We start from the raw sequence: 25560 nt of genomic DNA, 5'->3' as shown, positions 1-25560 counted from the left end.
CAAAATGGTCCATGGCCTGCTCACACAAAATGGCCGACAAACAAGATGGGGGCAGCCTATCCCAGCACTAAAACACTAAATGGCTGAGAAGAGGTAAACAGGACGAACAGCAGACAGTTTTGATAACAGCATGCCCACAAAACAGGCAAGTGACTAATCCCAGTTTATTAATGAAAGAGTAATTGTCTCAGTAAATGAATAAAAACCAGGTGCGAGATACAGCCTATTAACTCCTTAAGCAGCTACGAACAACAGCTAGCGTTACTTTGTAGTAATTATATTTAGGAATATTTCAGAATATTTAAAAAAAGGTTCTAGTTCAAGATTCTTCAAAGAATGATTGGGGTAGTTTTCAACATAAAGATAGATACATATAACCAAAGCATGCCACAAGTATTAAGGGGAAAAACAGTCGAGCTAGATGTGAAGTTAACGAGCTTTAGGAAACTACTTTTCATACGGCCTGAACAAAACAGATTGTTCACAGCCCAAGAAGCAGAAAGTGTGAAGAGTAGGGACAGCTGGATAACTTTAAACACTTTATAACTCATTTTGTAGCAGAAATCAATATCACAAATCTTTAAGCAAATAGTTCAAACTTTTGTTGTACTTTCACATATATAATTAGGACAGTAGGAAATATAAAAGAGTAAAACTGAATTTGATAAAGGCAGCACATCGAATAGAATTAAAAGCAGAATTGAAGTTTCCCTTAGAGATAAGTATGCGTGGTTGCCACATTACCAAAAGTTTGTGGATGCTTTGGAGAGGGTGCAGAGAAGGTTTACGAGGATGTTGCCTGGTATGGAAGGTACTAGCTATGGAGAGAGGTTGAGAAGGTTAGGATAATTTTCACTAGAAAAAAGGGGATTGAGGGGGGACCTGATTGAGGTGTCCAAAATCATGAAGGGTATAGACGAGGTAGATAGAGACAAGCTTTTTCTCAGGGTGAAGGATTCAATCATGAGAGTTCACGCTTTCAAGGTGAGAGGTGGAAAGTTTAAGGGGGATACACGCGGCAAGTACTTCACACAGAGGGTGGTGGGCGTTTGGAACGCGTTGCCAGCAGAGCTGGTAGAGGCAGGCACAGTAAATTCATTTAAGATGTGTCTGGACAGATGAATGAGAAGGTGGGGAGCAGAGAGGTACAGATGCTTACGAATTGAACGACAAGTTTAGACAGTAGATTTGGATCAGCTCAGGCTTGGAGGGACTGCTCCTGGGCTGTAAATTTTCTTTGTTCTTTGAGACAGACCCGAAGGAATCTAGCTAGTAACTTTGGAATGTGAATGAATTGGATGCAGAGGAAGATCCCAAGGCCTAGAGATTATAGTGTCTGTTAAACACAGGAAGATCATGGGAACATGCGGCTGTCTATAGGAATGCTCATCATTGATTAGGTGTCTCACAGGATTGGGTATTCAGAGTAAGAAGTATTGTAAGTGATCATTTTAACTCCAAATGCAAAAGAATACTGCTTTTTTACTAAAAAAAAATCAGTGTGTTGTTGATCTCTCTTCCAATCTGAGCTAAAGATTAGGCAAATAATTGAGTTTGTACGTCAAGGCCAGATTCGGGGAAAATCCTTTAGTCCTCCCCCCTGCTTTAACCGGTTTCTACTTGAATAAACATGTTCCACTTGCCTGAATCCTGCCTGCCTCCTGAGTCTTTGTCCCCGGTCGGAGGGTATGGTCCTACATCAGAGATGAGAAAGTAGATCGGGGACGTGAAGATGTTCATGTGGGGAAACTCATGTGGGGACTGGACAGAGGAGATGAGGAAAAACCAGTCCAATTGACAGGAGGGCCAGAGAACACAGATTAAGGGCATCAGCAGAAGGAACAACAGTGAAATGTGGCAAAGTGTTTCTCAACAGTGAGTGACAGAGAATCAGGAATTCACTGCGCAACAGCATGAGGAGGTTGTTACAAATGACACATCCAAAAGAGAATCGGACCATCACAGGAACAGAAAACAAAGGTGTGCGTCACAGGGAAAAGACCATCAAAGAACCCAGAGTGATTTACTCTTGCTGAAAACTGGCATGGGCACACGGGGCTGAATGACCTTCTTGCATGCCATAATCATTCTCCAACACCACCATCTTTACATTTTAATATTTTGTCACAAATTAAAAATGGGTCATCTGAAGTTTTGAGATTTGATGGGCCCGTGTGTAGTGCTGTTAAGAGTGTGCTATATACCATTGAGGCCTTGGCTCTGGGGCTTCGAGTGCAGCCTACACACCTCCATCCTGATCTTTAGTTACTGACCCTCACCTTCATCTCAATGGAAAGAGTTCAGAGCAACTGCACAACCTGAACATCCATTGCATACCTACTTCATTTCGGACAAAATCACTGTCCTTTTGTGAGCTTTATATAGCAAAATGAACTTTAAAACACAAGCAAGATTGGATTTGCCTCAAAAAGCAAACAGAAAACAAAGGAAGTAAATCAAAAAGCATTCTCCATAACTCTGGTACCTGGTAAACGTCGCTGTTTGGAGAGGCTGTGTCTGACAGCATTGGTATTGAATCAGGTGTGATCTGGCTCATTTGCTCTGGAGCATCAGATGGATTCTCAATGGAGCCAGACGAGTGGCCTCCTTTCTGTTGGCTTGGATTCTGGCCTTTGCGAGCAAGTGTTTCCTTTCGATGGTGAATCAGCTTCCTTGATGTGGACAAAACAGACATTCAACTTCAGAACAGATCTCCCATGTTGACCTTTCAGCAACGATTTGAAACCTCCTGCTTTGTCAGCATTGAGCACCTCAGCAGTGAGGACAGAGTCAAAACAGAAAATCTCCATGAGGTCACCTCGTAACCATTGGCATTCCACAGGGAAGGGTACGAAGGTTTCCAACCTCGCTCCAGAACTGAAATGCCGATCCCGGATAATGTTCCGGGGAACCACCTTTGCATCCTTTTGAAGGCCTTTAGGTCTTTCTAGCAGAGGATCTAGGGTGATCTCTTTGCTCGGTTTCTATTTATCATCCCCAATTAACCTACGCTATTTTACACAACTTTGCAAACTTGCCATGCCACCTTTAAAGATTTGTTTGATTGGATATTAGGTCATCTATGTTGTTCATTATCATGCAATGGAACAGTTTGTTGTTCTTCCGCATTAATCCTCCAAACTGCACCTCATCACACTCCTCATCAGTCACCCCTAAAAGCCACTACCCCAATCCTTTTATCACAGACCTGTATCGTCCAAACATTATTGCTGTGCCAAGTTTCACATCATCCACAGAATTTTTCACACTGCTCCTGACACCTTAATGGGATGAGCGTGTCATTGGCCAGGTCAGCATGTTCCCAATTTCTAATCACCTTAGACAGGGTTGCAAGGATAGCTTGTCTTCACTGTTGAAGACAGAAATAATATCCCAGTACAAATCAAGATGTGTATCTGGAATCTGCCTCACTGACTCCATGGGAATTGCCTGGAGGTTTGAGCTTCCAATGGGCAATCCTCTTGCTCATTCCAAAAAAGTATTCAGCTTGGAGTTAAATTTGGAGACTTTGGACATTACCTAGATAGTTCCTCATGAAAATTTTGACAGTAAAACTCTAGACTAACTCTTGGTAACTGTACAACTGACAAGATCCCCAATATAGTTCCCTCAAACTACCCAACTTACTTCCCTCATCCCCCAACCAAATCTTTCTGACAACAAACCCCCACCAACTGACATCTATTCCCCTTGACACCCTGCCCTGGTTAGACCCCCAACTCGCCCCACTGGGGGAGCACACTGGTAAAGATTTGGGCCATACGTTCCGAGAGAATTTGGAATTCTTCATGTCAGGGAGGCTGGAACGAGAGAATACTGTTTAGAAAAAACAAAAGTCTCCTGTCTATGACAGATTGAGAGGCTTGTTAGCTCCTTCTGTCGGAAAGGTTTTGAGGACGGATCGCTAAAGATCTGTAATGTGGAATTGGGTACATTTGTGATTTTCTCAAGTCATAGGGTGTAAGGGGAGAGTGGAGTTGGAACCACAGTAAGGTCAGGCATCATCTTATTAAATGGCTCAGTGGGCTAAGAAAATGTTAAATTATATATACACTTGTATAAACAGCTGAAGTCCAAGTGCTGTAGGAACACTCCCAGTGCTGTCAGAGAATTCCCGGATTTTGACCCAGTGACAGTAAAGGACCATCAATATATTTTCAAGTTGAGATGATGAGTGACTTGGAGGGAAACTTGTGGTGGTTGGTGTTCCCATGTCTCTGCTATGCGAGGGCCTTTCTGGATGGAAGTGGTTATGGGTTTGGAAGGTGCTGTCTAAGGACCTTGAGCCTCTGGTAACGATCCCTGTGTGATTTTGATCAACTTCCTCTGTTACTAATTAATCAAAATTAAATATCACACAACACCAGGTTATAGTCCAACGGGTTTATTTGGAAGCACTAGCTTTTGGAGCACTGCTCCTTCATCAGGTAGCTATGGAAGAGGATCGTAAAATAGAGAATTTATAGCAAAAGATGAGTGTCATGCAACTGAAATGATATATTGAACAAACCTAGATTGCTGTTAGGCATCAAGTTTCTGCAAAGATGCAAGAACCTATGTCGGTATGTGTGATCTTCTTGGAGATCCCCTCCACTCTGAGCTGGCACTGAGCTAATTAATCAAAATAGTTTGGGATGATTCACCTTTTGAATAAATCCAGGTTGGCTCTCCTTGATCAGTAAAAGATCATTCTTTTCCTCCTAACGGTTTCCAATAACATCCCCATCACTGGGGATAGGCTGACTGCCCTGTCATGACCTTGTTTAATCTCTCTCCCAGTTTTGGAATGATGGTACATTGACAAGCCTCAGGTTCTGCAGCGTTGCTCCCATACCTAATGAAAATTGAATGATTGTGGCCAATAACTTCTGTTTTTTCAGCAAACTTAGATTAGATTACATTACAGTGTGGAAACCGGCCCTTCGGCCCAACAAGTCCACACCGCCCCGCCGAAGCGCAACCCACCCATACCCCTACATTTACCCCTTACCTAACACTACGGGCAATTTAGCACGGCCAATTCACCTGACCTGCACATCTTTGGACTGTGGGAGGAAACCGGAGCACCCGGAGGAAACCCACGCAGACATGGAGCCTGAGGCAGGAAATGAACCTGGATCTCTGGCACTGTGAGGCAGCGGTGCTAACCACTGTGCCACCCACAGGATAGATTCCATCTGGATCAGGTGACTTAGCAACGTTCAGTAATAATAGACTGCCTTATAGACTGCCTTCTTGATAAAGACTTGATCCTGCTTTAGTGTAACATCCACATTACATCGGATTTGACAAAGAATGTGGACGATGTCCTCCTTTAGCACTGTAACCACATCCTCTGCTGGTACCTGAAGATTTGGCTCTGCCTCCTGAATGGATCAGACTTTACTCCAGAAAACCAGTTCACATTGTTTCTTTGTTAAATGCTTTAGGCTTGAATTTAACAATGTCGGATCATCTTCTCTTGCCACCTTTCTCTTGGCTCCTGGACTAACATTTCCCCCTATGTTTCTCTTTAATTTTGCTGGTTATTAACAGAATCACATTCCTGACATTTGTCAAAAGCTTCATTTTTCCCTTTTGATAACATTTATTTCCCGTGTCAACCTGAACAAATTATTTTAGATGATAATTTTTTAAAAAAGCTGATACTGATACATCTTATCCCTAGTTTGGAATACACTTCTGCTGAATTCCTACCACTTCCCCACTCTTGCCTCATTCTGAAATACCCTTTCCCTAATCTACCAGCGCACACTCCTTTCCTAAATCATGGAAATCAGTCTTTGCCAGTCCATCTTTTCAGTCCTTTGATATTTTCTGCTGGCTTTCCATGATGTTGTGGTCACTCTGAACTGGATGATCGCTCAATGTAACCCACTCCACTCACTTCCCTGAATCAAATTCAACACGACTGTTAGACCAGAGGAGAGGCATCTTTAAAGTTCTCACAGAAAAACAAAACGTTAGACTTTCCCAATCAGAGATTGCAGAATAGGCCCTTCACCCATCCAGTCTGCACTGACATAACTACCACTGAAGGTGTGCCAATCCAATTTCCTGTACTGCTCCCTTATCCTGGAATTCTGAGGTATTTCAAGTGCTCATCTAATTACTTTTTAAAAGGTTGCAAGGTTTCCAGTCTCCACGACTTTCCCAGGTAGTGCATTCCAGATTCACATCACCATCTGAGTGAAAAATAATTTCCTCAACTCCTGCCCCTTACCAGAAAACTATGCCTCCTAATGACTGACCCCCTACCAAGGGGAGGGAGCAGCTGCTCCCTATTTGCCTAGTCAATATGCCTCAATCTTACGCACTCAATCACATCCCCCTCAGTCTTCTCTGCTCTGAAAAAAAAACAGTCCAAGCCAATCTAGTCTCTCCTTGTAGCTCAATTTCTCCATCCCCCTAAACATTTAGGTGAACCTCCTCTGTACCCTTTCTATCCTTCCTGAAGTGACGTGACCACAACTGCACATTGTGAGGTTTTGCCCACTCTGTAATTAGTAAGTGAAACCCTCCCCCAACAAAATCCTTTTTTCAATGAACTACCCCTTAAGTTTGCTCCTTGCATCTCCCTCTTGTAGAATACCAATGTAACAGTGCCACTCAGATTGTCCCCCATGGCGCCATACTAATACCAGCAAGAGACACTGGACGTTTCCTTTGCCACCATTTCTCAACATCCCGGAGACCAGAAATATTCAGGGAGCATATCTAGCCTCCTTTCAGCGGTTACAACACACGGTTAGCAAACAGTCATACAAACCCCCCTGGTCGCAGTATGCACACTCACAATACACCCGCACTGCACTCACCCGAACAGTTAATGCCACCCACATTCACTCCTGTTGTTAGTGGTATGTGCACAGTCACACTCCCCATGGTTAGTGCCACGTGTGCACTCAACTCTGCTGTTAGTGCCACATACACCCTCACACGCTGCTGCTCATGGTAAATGCCCACTTTTACTCCCTGCTTACTGCGTAGTTAAAGTGAGCAGCCAAGGTCTTCCCCCGCCCCCCCAGGGTAGGCAATTCCAAAACTAAAGAACATAGGTTTAAGGTGAGGTGAGATGAGAATAGATTTAAAAGGGATCTGGGGGGTCACGTTTTCACAGAGGGTGGTGCGTAAATGGAAGCTGCTGCGAGAGGAAGTGGTACAGGTGATTACAATGGCAACATTGAAAAGTCATTTGGTCAAATACATGAAGAGGAGAGTAACAGGAGAGAATAGGAGAGGGACATAGGCCAAATACAGGAAGATGGGACTGGCTCAGTTTAAAAATTTGATTGATATGGACGAGTGGAGCCGAGGGGCCTGTTTCTGTGCTGTATGACTCTATGACACGCTCATCCACATTCCCTGCTGTTAGTGCCATACACTCTCTCAGACCCCAGCACTGCTAGTGCCATGTGTTAGTACCCCCACACACACGCTCCTGTGGTTAGTGCCACAAACACAAACTCCTTGCTGTTAGTGCCACATGGACGGACACACACACACTGACTTGCCACAATTAATGCCACACACACTCCCCACAGTTTCATCTGCCACAGATTGTGCAACGCACACATTCCCTGCTGTTTGTGCCACATGCACACTCTCAGTCCCCGCTGTTAGTGCCATACACACATGGTCCCCTCTCTTAGAGCCAGGCACACACGTACGCAACCCACTGTTAGTACCACGTACACATTAAGACTTGCTGCTATTGGTCACATACATACACCTCCCCTGCTGTTAATGCCATGTACACTGTCACTTCACATCGTTAGTTCACACACTTGTTTGTCTCTCTCACACATACATATACATACACACACACTCTTGTTTGTCCCTCTCTCTCACAAAATCACACTCTTGTTTGTCTCTCTCTGTCTCGCACACACACTCGTGCTTGTCTCTGTTTCACACACACACACACTTGTGTTTGTCTCTGTCTCACACAGACACGCTCGTGATTGTCCCTGTCTCACACACACACGCTCATGTTTGTCCCAGTCTCTCTCACACGCTCGTGTTTGTCTCTGTCTCACACACCTACGCTTGTGTTTGTCTGTCTCACACACACACTCGTGTTTGTCTCTGACTCACACACACACACACACGCGCGCTCGTGTTTGTCTCACACACACATACACACTCGCGTTTGCCCTTGTCTCACACATACATGCTCATGTTTGTCTGTGTCTCTCATACACCCGCTCGTGTTTGTCCCTGTCTCTCACACACGCTCGTATTTGTCTTGGACTCACACACGCTCGCGTTTGTCTCTGTCTCACACACACACGCTCGTGTTTGACTCGGTCTCACACACACACACGCGCTCGTGTTTGTCTCTGACACACACAGACACACGCTCGTGTTTGTCTTTGTCTCACACATACGCGCGTTTGTCTGTCTCTCACACACACGCTCGTGTTTGTCTCTGACTCACACACACGCTCGTGTTTGTCTCTGACTCACACACATGCTCGTGTTGTCTATCACACTCAAACGCTCTTGTTGTCTCTATCTCACACTCACACGCTCTTGTTTGTCTCAGTCTCTCACACATACATGCTCGTGTTTGTCTCTGTCACACACACACGCTCGTTTGTCTCACATACACACACACGCTCGTGTTTGTCTAGGACGCTCACGCGCGCTCACGCTTGTCTCAGACTCTCACACACGCTCGTGTTTGTCTCTGTCTCACACACACACGCTCGTGTTTGTCTCTGACTCACACACACACGCTCGTGTTTGTCTCTGACTCACACACACACGCTCGTGTTTGTCTCTGTCTCACACACACACGCTCGTGTTTGTCTCAGTCTCACACACACACGCTCGTGTTTGTCTCTGTCTCACACACACACGCTCGTGTTTGTCTCAGTCTCTCACACACACACGCTCGTATTTGTCTCTGTCACACACACACACACGCTCGTGTTTGTCTCTGCCTCTCACACACACACGCTCGTGTTTGTCTCTGCCTCTCACAGACACACGCTCGTGTTTGTCTCTGACTCACACACACACACGCTCGTGTTTGTCTCTGACTCACACACGCGCTCGTTTTTTTCTCTGACTCACACACACGCGCTCGTGTTTGTCTCTGACTCACACACACACGCCCGTGTTTGTCTCTGACTCACACACACACGCTCGTCTTTGTCTCTGTCTCTCACACACACACACACACGCACGCCCATGTTTGTCTCTGTCTCACACACACACACGCTCGTGTTTGTCTCTGTCTCTCACACACACACACGCTCGTGTTTGTCTCTGTCTCTCACACACACCGCTCGTCTTTGTCTCTGTCTCACACACACACACACACGCTCGTGTTTGTCTGTCTCACACACACACGCTCGTGTTTGTCTCTGTCTCACACACACACGCTCGTGTTTGTCTCTGTCTCTCACACACACGCTCGTGTTTGTCTCTGTCTCTCACACACACGCTCGTGTTTGTCTCTGTCTCTCACACACACGCTTGTGTTTGTATCTCTCTCTCTCACACACACACACGCTTGTGTTTGTCTCTGACACACACACACACGCTCGTGTTTGTCTCTGACACACACACACACGCGCTCGTGTTGGTCTCACACACACACGCCCGTGTTGGTCTCTCACACACACGCTCGTGTTTGTCCCTGTCTCACACACACACACGCTCGTGTTTGTCCCTGTCTCACACACACACACGCTCGTGTTTGTCCTTGTCTCACACACACACACACACGCTCGTGTTTGTCCCTGTCTCACACAGACACACGCTCGTGTTTGTCTCTGACACACACACACACGCTCGTGTTTGTCTCTGACACACACACACACGCGCTCGTGTTGGTCTCACACACACACGCCCGTGTTGGTCTCTCACACACACGCTCGTGTTTGTCCCTGTCTCACACACACACACGCTCGTGTTTGTCCCTGTCTCACACACACACACACGCTCGTGTTTGTCCCTGTCTCACACAGACACACGCTCGTGTTTGTCTCTGTCTCACACACACACACTATCGTGTTTGTCTCTGACTCTCACACACACACACGCTCGTGTTTGTCTCTGACACACACACGCGCGCTCGTGTTTGTCTCTGACACACACACGCGCGCTCGTGTTGGTCTCACACACACGCGCTCGTGTTGGTCTCACACACACGCGCTCGTGTTGGTCTGTCTCACACACACACGCTCGTGTTGGTCTGTCTCACACACACACGCTCGTGTTGGTCTGTCTCACACACACACGCTCGTGTTTGTCTCTGACACACACACGCGCGCTCGTGTTGGTCTCACACACACGCGCTCGTGTTGGTCTCACACACACGCGCTCGTGTTGGTCACACACACACGCGCTCATGTTGGTCTCACACACACGCGCTCGTGTTGTTCTGTCTCACACACACACGCTCGTGTTGGTCTCACACACACACGCTCGTGTTGGTCTCTCACACACACGCTCGTGTTTGTCTGTCTCACACACACACGCTCGTGTTTGTCTGTCTCACACACACACGCTCGCGTTTGTCTGTCTCACACACACACGCTCACGTTTGTCTCAAACTCTCACACACGCTCGCGCTTGTCTCTGTCTCACACACACGCTGGTGTTTGTCTCTGTCTCTCACACACACGCTCGTGTTTGTCTCTGTCTCTCACACACACGCTCGTGTTTGTCTCTGTCTCTCACACACACGCTCGTGTTTGTCTCTGTCTCACACATACACGTCCGTGTTTATCTTGACTAACACACACACGCTCATGTTTGTCTCTGACTCTCACACAATCGTGTTTGTCTGCCTCACACACACACGCTTGTTGGTCTCTGCCTCACACACACACGCTCGTGTTTCTCTCTGACTCACACACACATGCTCGTGTTTGTCTCTGACTCACACACGCAGGCTCATGTTTGTTATCTGACTCACACACACGCTCGTGTTTGTCTCTGACACACACACACACGCTCGTGTTTGTCTCTGACTCAAACACACACGCTCGTGCTTGTCTCTGACACACACACACACACACGCCCGTGTTTGTCTCTGACACACACACACACGCTCGTGTTTGTCTAGGACTCTCACGCGCGCTCACGCTTGTCTCAGACTCTCACACACGCTCGTGTTTGTCTCTGTCTCACACACACACGCTCATGTTTGTCTCTGACTCACACACACACGCTCGTGTTTGTCTCTGTCTCACACACACACGCTCGTGTTTGTCTCTGTCTCACACACACACGCTCGTGTTTGTCTCTGTCTCACACACACACGCTCGTGTTTGTCTCTGACTCACACACACACGCTCGTCTTTGTCTCTGTCTCTCTCACACACACACACACACGCACGCCCATGTTTGTCTCTGTCTCTCACACACACACACACACACGCTCGTGTTTGTCTCTGTCTCTCACACACACCACTCGTCTTTGTCTCTGTCTCACACACACACACACACGCTCGTGTTTGTCTCTGTCTCACACACACACACACGCTCGTGTTTGTCTGTCTCACACACACACGCTCGTGTTTGTCTCTGTCTCACACACACACGCTCGTGTTTGTCTCTGTCTCTCACACACACGCTCGTGTTTGTCTCTGTCTCTCACACACACGCTCGTGTTTGTATCTCTCTCTCTCACACACACACACGCTTGTGTTTATCTCTGACACACACACACGCTTGTGTTTATCTCTGACACACACACACACGCTCGTGTTTGTCTCTGACACACACACACACGCGCTCGTGTTGGTCTCACACACACACGCCCATGTTGGTCTCTCACACACACGCTCGTGTTTGTCCCTGTCTCACACACACACATGCTCGTGTTTGTCCCTGTCTCACACACACACACGCTCGTGTTTGTCCCTGTCTCACACACACACACACGCTCGTGTTTGTCCCTGTCTCACACAGACACACGCTCGTGTTTGTCTCTGACACACACACACACGCTCGTGTTTGTCTCTGACACACACACACACGCTCGTGTTTGTCTCTGACACACACACACACGCGCTCGTGTTGGTCTCACACACACACGCCCGTGTTTGTCCCTGTCTCACACACACACACGCTCGTGTTTGTCCCTGTCTCACACACACACACACGCTCGTGTTTGTCCCTGTCTCACACAGACACACGCTCGTGTTTGTCTCTGTCTCACACACACACACTATCGTGTTTGTCTCTGACTCTCACACACACACACACACACGCTCGTGTTTGTCTCTGACACACACACGCGCGCTCGTGTTGGTCTCACACACACGCGCTCGTGTTGGTCTCACACACACGCGCTCGTGTTGGTCTCACACACACGCGCTCGTGTTGGTCTCACACACACACGCTCGTGTTGGTCTCACACACACACGCTCGTGTTGGTCTGTCTCACACACACACGCTCGTGTTGGTCTCACACACACACGCTCGTGTTGGTCTCTCACACACACGCTCGTGTTGGTCTCTGTCTCACACACACACGCTCGCGTTTGTCTGTCTCACACACACACGCTCACGTTTGTCTCAAACTCTCACACACGCTCGCGCTTGTCTCTGTCTCACACACACGCTCGTGTTTGTCTCTGTCTCTCACACACACGCTCGTGTTTGTCTCTGTCTCACACATACACGTCCGTGTTTATCTTGACTAACACACACACGCTCATGTTTGTCTCTGACTCTCACACAATCGTGTTTGTCTGCCTCACACACACACGCTCGTGTTTCTCTCTGACTCACACACACATGCTCGTGTTTGTCTCTGACTCACACACGCAGGCTCATGTTTGTTATCTGACTCACACACACGCTCGTGTTTGTCTCTGACACACACACACACACGCTCGTGTTTGTCTCTGACTCAAACACACACGCTCGTGCTTGTCTCTGACACACACACACGCCCGTGTTTGTCTCTGACACACACACACACGCTCGTGTTTGTCTAGGACTCTCACGCGCGCTCACGCTTGTCTCAGACTCTCACACACGCTCGTGTTTGTCTCTGTCTCACACACACACGCTCGTGTTTGTCTCTGACTCACACACACACGCTCGTGTTTGTCTCTGTCTCACACACACACGCTCGTGTTTGTCTCTGTCTCACACACACACGCTCGTGTTTGTCTCTGTCTCACACACACACGCTCGTGTTTGTCTCTGTCTCTCACACACACACGCTCGTATTTGTCTCTGTCACACACACACACACGCTCGTGTTTGTCTCTGCCTCTCACACACACACGCTCGTGTTTGTCTCTGCCTCTCACAGACACACGCTCGTGTTTGTCTCTGTCTCTCACACACACACGCTCGTGTTTGTCTCTGACTCACACACACACACACGCGCTCGTGTTTGTCTCTGACTCACACACACGCGCTCGTGTTTGTCTCTGACTCACACACACACACCCGTGTTTGTCTCTGACTCACACACACACGCTCGTCTTTGTCTCTGTCTCTCACACACACACACACACGCACGCCCATGTTTGTCTCTGTCTCACACACACACACACTATCGTGTTTGTCTCTGACTCTCACACACACACACACACACACACGCTCGTGTTTGTCTCTGACACACACACGCGCGCTCGTGTTGGTCTCACACACACGCGCTCGTGTTGGTCTCACACACACGCGCTCGTGTTGGTCTCACACACACGCGCTCGTGTTGGTCTCACACACACGCGCTCGTGTTGGTCTCACACACACGCGCTCGTGTTTCTCTCTGACTCACACACACATGCTCGTGTTTGTCTCTGACTCACACACGCAGGCTCATGTTTGTTATCTGACTCACACACACGCTCGTGTTTGTCTCTGACACACACACACACGCTCGTGTTTGTCTCTGACTCAAACACACACGCTCGTGCTTGTCTCTGACACACACACACACACACGCCCGTGTTTGTCTCTGACACACACACACACGCTCGTGTTTGTCTAGGACTCTCACGCGCGCTCACGCTTGTCTCAGACTCTCACACACGCTCGTGTTTGTCTCTGTCTCACACAGACACGCTCGTGTTTGTCTCTGACTCACACACACACGCTCGTGTTTGTCTCTGTCTCACACACACACGCTCGTGTTTGTCTCTGTCTCACACACACACGCTCGTGTTTGTCTCTGTCTCTCACACACACACGCTCGTATTTGTCTCTGTCACACACACACACACGCTCGTATTTGTCTCTGTCACACACACACACACGCTCGTGTTTGTCTCTGCCTCTCACACACACACGCTCGTGTTTGTCTCTGCCTCTCACAGACACACGCTCGTGTTTGTCTCTGTCTCTCACACACACACGCTCGTGTTTGTCTCTGACTCACACACACACACACGCTCGTGTTTGTCTCTGACTCACACACACGCGCTCGTGTTTGTCTCTGACTCACACACACGCGCTCGTGTTTGTCTCTGACTCACACACACACACCCGTGTTTGTCTCTGACTCACACACACACGCTCGTCTTTGTCTCTGTCTCTCACACACACACACACACACGCACGCCCATGTTTGTCTCTGTCTCACACACACACACACTATCGTGTTTGTCTCTGACTCTCACACACACACACACACACACACGCTCGTGTTTGTCTCTGACACACACACGCGCGCTCGTGTTGGTCTCACACACACGCGCTCGTGTTGGTCTCACACACACGCGCTCGTGTTGGTCTCACACACACGCGCTCGTGTTGGTCTCACACACACGCGCTCGTGTTGGTCTCACACACACGCGCTCGTGTTGGTCTCACACACACGCGCTCGTGTTGGTCTCACACACACACGCTCGTGTTGGTCTGTCTCACACACACACGCTCGTGTTGGTCTCTCACACACACGCTCGTGTTTGTCTGTCTCACACACACACGCTCGCGTTTGTCTGTCTCACACACACACGCTCACGTTTGTCTCAAACTCTCACACACGCTCGCGCTTGTCTCTGTCTCACACACACGCTCGTGTTTGTCTCTGTCTCTCACACACACGCTCGTGTTTGTCTCTGTCTCACACATACACGTCCGTGTTTATCTTGACTAACACACACACGCTCATGTTTGTCTCTGACTCTCACACAATCGTGTTTGTCTGCCTCACACACACACGCTTGTTGGTCTCTGCCTCACACACACACGCTCGTGTTTCTCTCTGACTCACACACACATGCTCGTGTTTGTCTCTGACTCACACACGCAGGCTCATGTTTGTTATCTGACTCACACACACGCTCGTGTTTGTCTCTGACACACACACACACGCTCGTGTTTGTCTCTGACTCAAACACACACGCTCGTGCTTGTCTCTGACACACACACACACACACGCCCGTGTTTGTCTCTGACACACACACACACGCTCGTGTTTGTCTCTGCCTCACACACACACGCCCGTGTTTGTCTCTGCCACACACACACACGCTCGTGTTTGTCTCTGACTCACACACACACACGCTCGTGTTTGTCTCTTTCTCACACACACACGCTCGTGTTTGTCTCTGACTCACACACACACACATGCTCGTGTTTGTCTCTGTCTCACACACACACGCTCGTGTTTGTCTCTGTCCCACACACACACGCTCGTGTTTGTCTGTTTCACACACGCTCGTGTTTGTTTCACACACACGCTCGTGTTTGTCTGTTTCACACACACGCTCGTGTTTGTCTGTTTCACACACACGCTCGTGTTTGTCTCTGTCTCACACACACACACGCTCGTGTTTGTCTATGTCTCACACACACACGCTCGTGTTTGTCTCTCTCTCACACACACACCGCTCGTGTTTGTCCCTCTCTCTCACACACACACGCTCGTGTTTGTCCCTCTCTCTCACACACACACGCTCGTGTTTGTCCCTGTCTCACACAGACACATGCTCGTGTTTGTCTCTCTCTCACACACACACGCTCGTGTTTGTCCCTCTCTCTCACACACACACGCTCGTGTTTGTCCCTGTCTCACACAGACACATGCCCATGTTTGTCCCTGTCTCACACAGACACATGCTCGTGTTGGTCTCTGACTCTCACACACACACACGCTCGTGTTTGTCTCACACACACACGCACGCTCGTGTTTGTCTCACACACACACGCTCGTGTTTGTCTCTCACACACACGCTCGTGTTTGTCTCTCACACACACGCTCATGTTTGTCTCTCACACACACGCTCGCGTTTGTCTCTCACACACACGCTCGCGTTTGTCTCTCACACACACGCTCGCGTTTGTCTCACAAACACACGCTCGCGTTTGTCTCTCACACACACGCTCGCGTTTGTCTCACACACACGCTCGTGTTTGTCTGTCTCACACACACAGGCTCACATTTGTCTCAAACTCTCACACACGCTCGCGCTTGTCTCTGTCTCGCACACACGCTCGCGTTTGTCTCTGTCTCGCACACACGCCCGTGTTTAGCTTGACTAACACACACACGCTCATGTTTGTCTCTGACTCTCACACAATCGTGTTTGTCTGCCTCACACACACACGCTTGTTTGTCACTGCCTCACACACACACGCTCGTGTTTCTCTCTGACTCACACACACATACGATCGTGTTGGTCTCTCACACACACGCTCGTGTTGGCCTCTCACACACACGCTCGTGTTGGCCTCTCACACACACGCTCGTGTTGGCCTCTCACACACACGCTCGTGTTGGCCTCTCACACACACGCGCTCGTGTTGGTCTCTCACACACATGCTCGTGTTGGCCTCTCACACACACGCTCGTGTTGGCCTCTCACACACACACGCTCGTGTTGGTCTCACACACACACGCTCGTGTTGGCCTCTCACACACACACGCTCGTGTTGGTCTCACACACACACACGCTCGTGTTGGTCTCACACACACACGCTCGTGTTGGTCTCTCACACACACGCTCGTGTTGGCCTCTCACACACACGCTCGTGTTGGTCTCACACACACACGCTCGTGTTGGCCTCTCACACACACGCTCGTGTTGGTCTCTCACACACACGCTCGTGTTGGCCTCCCACACACACGCTCGTGTTGGTCTCTCACACACACGCTCGTGTTGGCCTCTCACACACACGCTCGTGTTGGTCTCTCTCACACACGCTCGTGTTGGTCTCACACACACAGGCTCGTGTTGGTCTCACACACACACGCTCGTGTTGGTCTCACACACACACGCTCGTGTTGGTCTCACGCACACGCTCGTGTTTGTCTGTCTCACACACACACGCTCACGTTTGTCTCAAACTCTCACACACGCTCGCGCTTGTCTCTGTCTCACACACACGCTCGTGTTTGTCTCTGACTCTCACACACACGCTCGTGTTTGTCTCTGACACACACACACACGCTCGTGTTGGTCTCACACACACACGCTCGTGTTTGTATCTGTCTCACACACACACACGCACGTGTTTGTATCTGTCTAACACACACACACACACACACGCACGCCCGTGTTTGTCTCCGTCTGACACACACGCACGCCCGTGTTTGTCTCTGTCTCACACACCTGCATGCCCGTGATTGTCTCTGTCTAACACACACACGCTCGTGTTTGTCTCTGTCTCACACACACACGCTCGTGTTTGTCCCTGTCTCACACACATACGCTCGTGTTTGTCTCTGTCTCACACACACGCGCTCGTGTTTGTCCCTCTCTCTCACACACACACACACACACACACACACACACACACACACACGTGTATGTCTCTCTCTCTCTCTCTCACACACACACACGCTCGTGTTTGTCCCTGTCTCACACACACACACGCTCGTGTTTGTCCCTGTCTCACACAGACACACGCTCGTGTTTGTCTCTGTCTCACATAGACACACGCTCGTGTTTGTCTCTGTCTCACACACACACACATGCTCGTGTTTGTCTCTGTCTCACACACACACGCTCGTGTTTGTCTCTGTCCCACACACACACGCTCGTGTTTGTCTGTTTCACACACGCTCGTGTTTGTTTCACACACACGCTCGTGTTTGTCTGTTTCACACACACGCTCGTGTTTGTCTGTTTCACACACACGCTCGTGTTTGTCTCTGTCTCACACACACACACACGCTCGTGTTTGTCTCTGTCTCACACACACACGCTCGTGTTTGTCTCTCTCTCACACACACACGCTCGTGTTTGTCCCTCTCTCTCACACACACACGCTCGTGTTTGTCCCTGTCTCACACAGACACACGCTCGTGTTTGTCCCTGTCTCACACAGACACATGCTCGTGTTTGTCTCTCTCTCACACACACACGCTCGTGTTTGTCCCTCTCTCTCACACGCACACGCTCGTGTTTGTCCCTGTCTCACACAGACACACGCACGCTCGTGTTTGTCTCACACACACACGCTCGTGTTTGTCTCTCACACACACGCTCGTGTTTGTCTCTCACACACACGCTCGTGTTTGTCTCTCACACACACGCTCGCGTTTGTCTCTCACACACACGCTCGCGTTTGTCTCTCACACACACGCTCGCGTTTGTCTCACACACACGCTCGTGTTTGTCTGTCTCACACACACACGCTCACATTTGTCTCAAACTCTCACACACGCTCGCGCTTGTCTCTGTCTCGCACACACGCTCGCGTTTGTCTCTGTCTCGCACACACGCCCGTGTTTAGCTTGACTAACACACACACGCTCATGTTTGTCTCTGACTCTCACACAATCGTGTTTGTCTGCCTCACACACACACGCTTGTTTGTCACTGCCTCACACACACACGCTCGTGTTTCTCTCTGACTCACACACACATACGATCGTGTTGGTCTCTCACACATACGCTCGTGTTGGTCTCTCACACACACGCTCGTGTTGGTCTCTGACTCACACACACACGCCCGTGTTTGTCTCTGACTCACACACACACGCCCGTGTTTGTCTCTGACTCACACACAAACGCCCGTGTTTGTCTCTGTCTCTCACACACACGCTCGTGTTTGTCCCTGTCTCACACAGACACACGCACGCTCGTGTTTGTCTCACACACACACGCTCGTGTTTGTCTCACACACACACGCTCGTGTTTGTCTCTCACACACACGCTCGTGTTTGTCTCTCACACACACGCTCGTGTTTGTCTCTCGCACACACGCTCGCGTTTGTCTCTCACACACACGCTCGCGTTTGTCTCTCACACACACGCTCGCGTTTGTCTCACACACACGCTCGTGTTTGTCTGTCTCACACACACACGCTCACATTTGTCTCAAACTCTCACACACGCTCGCGCTTGTCTCTGTCTCGCACACACGCTCGCGTTTGTCTCTGTCTCGCACACACGCCCGTGTTTAGCTTGACTAACACACACACGCTCATGTTTGTCTCTGACTCTCACACAATCGTGTTTGTCTGCCTCACACACACACGCTTGTTTGTCACTGCCTCACACACACACGCTCGTGTTTCTCTCTGACTCACACACACATACGATCGTGTTGGTCTCTCACACATACGCTCGTGTTGGTCTCTCACACACACGCTCGTGTTGGTCTCTGACTCACACACACACGCCCGTGTTTGTCTCTGACTCACACACACACGCCCGTGTTTGTCTCTGACTCACACACAAACGCCCGTGTTTGTCTCTGTCTCTCACACACACGCTCGTGTTTGTCTCTGTCTCTCACACAATCGTGTTTGTCTGCCTCACACACACACGCTTGTTTGTCTCTGACTCTCACACACACGCTCGTGTTTGTCTCTGACACACACACACACGCTCGTGTTGGTCTCTCACACACACGCTCGTGTTGGCCTCTCACACACACGCTCGTGTTTGTCTCACACACACGCGCTCGTGTTTGTCTCTCACACACGCGCTCGTGTTTGTCTCTCACACACGCGCTCGTGTTGGCCTCTCACACACGCGCTCGTGTTGGCCTCTCACAAACGCGCTCGTGTTGGCCTCTCACACACGCGCTCGTGTTGGCCTCTCACACACGCGCTCGTGTTGGCCTCTCACACACACGCTCGTGTTGGTCTCTCACACACACGCTCGTGTTGGTCTCTCACACACACGCTCGTGTTGGTCTCTCACACACACGCTCGTGTTGGTCTCTCACACACACGCTCGTGTTGGTGTCTCACACACACGCTCGTGTTGGTCTCTCACACACACGCTCGTGTTGGTCTCTCACACACACGCTCGTGTTGGTCTCTTACACACACGCTCGTGTTTGTCTCTGTCTCTCACACACACACGCTCACGTTTGTCTCAAACTCTCACACACGTTCGCGCTTGTCTCTGTCTCACACACACGCTCGCGTTTGTCTCTGACTCTCACACACGCTCGTGTTTGTCTTTGACACACACACACGCTCGTGTTGGTCTCACACACACACGCTCATGTTGGTCTCTCACACACACGCTCGTGTTTGTCTCTGTCTCACACACACACGCTCGTGTTTGTCCCTCTCTCACACACACACACACGCTCGTGTTTGTCTGTTTCACACACACGCTCGTGTTTGTCTGTGTCTCACACACACACGCTCGTGTTTGTCTCTGTCTCACACACACACACACGCTCGTGTTTGTCTCTGTCTCACACACACACGCCCGTGTTTGTCCCTGTCTCAAACACACATGCCCGTGTTTGTCTCTGTCTCACACACACACGCCCGTGTTTGTCTCTGTCTCACACACACACGCCCGTGTTTGTCTCTGTCTCACAAACACACACGCTCGTGTTTGTCCCTCTCTCACACACATACACACGTATTTGTCTCTGTCCCACACACACACGCTCGTGTTTGTCTGTTACACACACACGCCCGTGCTTGTCTGTTTCACACACGCTCGTGTTTGTCTCTGTCTCACACACACACGCTCGTGTTTGTCTCTGTCTCACACACACACGCTCGTGTTTGTCTCTGTCTCACACACACATGCTCGTGTTTGTCTCTGTCTCACACACACATGCCCGTGTTTGTCTCTCTCTCACACACATACACACGTATTTGTCTCTCTCTCTCTCACACACACACGCTCGTGTTGGTCTCTCACACACGCGCTCGTGTTTGTCTCTGACTCTCACACACACGCTTGTTTGTCTCTGACTCACACACACACTCTCGTGTTTCTCTCTGACTCACACACACACACGCTCATGTTTGTCTCTGACTCTCACACAATCGTGTTTGTCCGCCTCACACACACACGCTTGTTTGTCTCTGTCTCACACACACACGCCCGTGTTTGTCTCTGACACACACGCTCGTGTTGGTCTCTCACACACACGCTCGTGTTGGTCTCTCACACACACGCGCGTGTTGGTCTCTCACACACACGCGCGTGTTGGTCTCTCACACACACGCTCGTGTTGGTCTCTCACACACACGCTCGTGTTGGTCTCTCACACACACGCTCGTGTTGGTCTCTCACACACACGCTCGTGTTGGTCTCTCACACACACGCTCGTGTTGGTCTCTCTCACACACGCTCGTGTTGGTCTCACACACACACGCTCGTGTTGGTCTCACACACACGCGCTCGTGTTGGTCTCACGCACACGCTCGTGTTTGTCTGTCTCACACACACACGCTCACGTTTGTCTCAAACTCTCACACACGCTCGCGCTTGTCTCTGACTCTCACACACACGCTCGTGTTTGTCTCTGACACACACACACACGCTCGTGTTGGTCTCACACACACACGCTCGTGTTTGTTTCTGTCTCACACACACACACGCACGTGTTTGTATCTGTCTAACACACACACACACACGCCCGTGTTTGTCTCCGTCTGACACACACGCACGCCCGTGTTTGTCTCTGTCTCACACACCTGCACGCCCGTGTTTGTCTCTGTCTAACACACACACGCTCGTGTTTGTCTCTGTCTCACACACACGCGCTCGTGTTTGTCCCTCTCTCACACACACACACACACACGTGTATGTCTCTCTCTCTCTCTCTCACACACACACACGCTCGTGTTTGTCCCTGTCTCACACAGACACACGCTCGTGTTTGTCCCTGTCTCACACAGACACACGCTCGTGTTTGTCTCTGTCTCACATAGACACATGCTCGTGTTTGTCTCTGTCTCACACAGACACACGCTCGTGTTTATCTTGACTAACACACACACGCTCGTGTTTATCTTGACTAACACACACACGCTCGTGTTTGTCTCTGACTCTCACACACACGCTCGTGTTTGTCTTTGACTCACACACACACGCCCGTGTTTGTCTCTGACTCTCACACACACGCTCGTGTTTGTCTTTGACTCACACACACACGCCCGTGTTTGTCTCTGACTCACACACACACGCCCGTGTTTGTCTCTGACTCACGCACACACGCTCGTGTTTGTCTCTGACTCTCACACACACGCTTATGTTTGTCTCTGACACACACACACACGCTCGTGTTGGTCTCTCACACACACGCTCGTGTTGATCTCTCTCACACACGCTCGTGTTGGTCTCTCACACACACGCTCGTGTTGGTCTCACACACACACGCTCGTGTTGGTCTCACACACACACGCTCGTGTTGGTCTCACACACACGCTCGTGTTGGTCTCACACACACGCTCGTGTTGGTCTCACACACACACACGCTCGTGTTGGTCTCTGACTCTCACACACACACACGCTCGTGTTTGTCTCTGACTCTCACACGCACACGCTCGTGTTTGTCTCTGTCTCTCACACACACACACGCTCGTGCCTGTCCCTGTCTCTCACACACACACACGCTCGTGTTTGTCTCTGACTCTCACACACACACACACGCTCGTGTTTGTCTCTGACTCCCACACACACACGCTCGTGTTGGTCTCACACACACACGCTCGTGTTGGTCTCTCTCACACGCGCTCGTGTTGGTCTCACAAACACGCGCTCGTGTTGGTCTCACACACACGCGCTCGTGTTGGTCTCTCACGCGCACGCTCGTGTTGGTCTCTCACACGCACGCTCGTGTTGGTCTCTCACACGCACGCTCGTGTTGGTCTCTCACACGCACGCTCGTGTTGGTCTCTCACACGCACGCTCGTGTTGGTCTCTCACACGCACGCTCGTGTTGGTCTCTCACACACACGCTCGTGTTGGTCTCTCACACACACGCTCGTGTTGGTCTCTCACACACACGCTCGTGTTTGCCTCTCACACACACGCTCGTGTTGGCCTCTCACACACACACACGCTCGTGTTGGTCTCACACACACACGCTCGTGTTGGTCTCTCTCACACACGCTCGTGTTGGTCTCTCTCACACACGCTCGTGTTGGTCTCACACACACACGCTCGTGTTGGTCCCACACACACGCGCTCGTGTTGGTCTCTCACGCACGCGCTCGTGTTGGTCTCTCACGCACACGCTCGTGTTGGTCTCTCACGCACACGCTCGTGTTGGTCTCACACGCACACGCTCGTGTTGGTCTCTCACACACACGCTCGTGTTGGCCTCTCACACACACGCTCGTGTTGGCCTCTCACACACACGCGCTCGTGTTGGTCTCTCACACACATGCTCGTGTTGGCCTCTCACACACACGCTCGTGTTGGCCTCTCACACACACACGCTCGTGTTGGTCTCACACACACACGCTCGTGTTGGCCTCTCACACACACACGCTCGTGTTGGTCTCTCACACACACGCTCGTGTTGGTCTCTCACACACACGCTCGTGTTTGCCTCTCACACACACGCTCGTGTTGGCCTCTCACACACACACACGCTCGTGTTGGTCTCACACACACACGCTCGTGTTGGTCTCTCTCACACACGCTCGTGTTGGTCTCTCTCACACACGCTCGTGTTGGTCTCACACACACACACGCTCGTGTTGGTCCCACACACACGCGCTCGTGTTGGTCTCTCACGCACGCGCTCGTGTTGGTCTCTCACGCACACGCTCGTGTTGGTCTCACACGCACATGCTCGTGTTGGTCTCTCACACACACGCTCGTGTTGGTCTCTCACACACACGCTCGTGTTGGCCTCTCACACACACGCTCGTGTTGGCCTCTCACACACACGCTCGTGTTGGCCTCTCACACACACGCGCTCGTGTTGGTCTCTCACACACATGCTCGTGTTGGCCTCTCACACACACGCTCGTGTTGGTCTCACACACACACGCTCGTGTTGGCCTCTCACACACACACACGCTCGTGTTGGTCTCACACACACACGCTCGTGTTGGTCTCTCACACACACGCTCGTGTTGGCCTCTCACACACACGCTCGTGTTGGCCTCTCACACACACGCTCGTGTTGGCCTCTCACACACACGCTCGTGTTGGTCTCTCACACACACGCTCGTGTTGGCCTCCCACACACACGCTCGTGTTGGTCTCTCACACACACGCTCGTGTTGGCCTCTCACACACACGCTCGTGTTGGTCTCTCTCACACACGCTCGTGTTGGTCTCACACACACACGCTCGTGTTGGTCTCACACACACACGCTCGTGTTGGTCTCACGCACACGCTCGTGTTTGTCTGTCTCACACACACACGCTCACGTTTGTCTCAAACTCTCACACACGCTCGCGCTTGTCTCTGTCTCACACACACGCTCGTGTTTGTCTCTGACACTCACACACACGCTCGTGTTTGTCTCTGACACACACACACACGCTCGTGTTGGTCTCACACACACACGCTCGTGTTTGTTTCTGTCTCACACACACACACGCACGTGTTTGTATCTGTCTAACACACACACACACACGCACGCCCGTGTTTGTCTCCGTCTGACACACACGCACGCCCGTGTTTGTCTCTGTCTCACACACCTGCATGCCCGTGTTTGTCTCTGTCTAACACACACACGCTCGTGTTTGTCTCTGTCTCACACACACACGCTCGTGTTTGTCTCTGTCTCACACACACACGCTCGTATTTGTCTGTTTCACACACACGCTCGTGTTTGTCTCTGTCTCACACACACACGCTCGTGTATGTCTCTGTCTCACACACAGAGGCCCATGTTTGTCTCTGTCTCACACACACGCGCTCGTGTTTGTCCCTCTCTCACACACACACACACACACACACACACACACACACACGTGTATGTCTCTCTCTCTCTCTCTCTCACACACACACACACGCTCGTGTTTGTCCCTGTCTCACACACACACACGCTCGTGTTTGTCCCTGTCTCACACAGACACACGCTCGTGTTTGTCTCTGTCTCACATAGACACACGCTCGTGTTTGTCTCTGTCTCACACAGACACACGCTCGTGTTTATCTTGACTAACACACACACGCTCGTGCCTGTCCCTGTCTCTCACACACACACACGCTCGTGTTTGTCTCTGACTCTCACACACACACACACGCTCGTGTTTGTCTCTGACTCCCACACACACACATAAGCTCGTGTTTGTCTCTAACACACACACACACGCTCGTGTTGGTCTCACACACACACGCTCGTGTTGGTCTCTCTCACACGCGCTCGTGTTGGTCTCACACACACGCGCTCGTGTTGGTCTCACACACACACGCTCGTGTTGGTCTGTCTCA

The 25560-nt window shown here is 50.5% G+C and overlaps 1 protein-coding gene across 5 annotated transcripts in view; it reads right to left on the bottom strand.

The window, feature by feature from the left end:
* nckipsd (NCK interacting protein with SH3 domain) overlaps positions 1-25560 on the bottom strand; it is a 370618-nt gene that overhangs the window by 102802 nt on the left and 242256 nt on the right. For 3 of the 5 annotated variants that reach the window (XR_011962070.1, XM_072582807.1, XM_072582808.1), the window contains exon 3: positions 2486-2672. The exons of the other annotated variants lie outside the window; for them this stretch is intronic. Coding sequence is in view for 2 of the 3 variants with exons in the window: in XM_072582807.1 (XP_072438908.1) it covers positions 2486-2672 (187 nt within the window). In the remaining variant the exon portion in view is untranslated. The remainder of the gene's footprint in view (positions 1-2485; positions 2673-25560) is intronic. 5 annotated transcript variants of the gene reach the window in all.

This window comes from Chiloscyllium punctatum, chromosome 12 (genome assembly GCF_047496795.1).
Source record: "Chiloscyllium punctatum isolate Juve2018m chromosome 12, sChiPun1.3, whole genome shotgun sequence".
Classification (NCBI taxonomy): domain Eukaryota; kingdom Metazoa; phylum Chordata; class Chondrichthyes; order Orectolobiformes; family Hemiscylliidae; genus Chiloscyllium; species Chiloscyllium punctatum.
The sequence above is the reverse complement of the archived record's forward strand: the minus strand, read 5'-3'. Positions and strand labels throughout refer to the sequence as shown.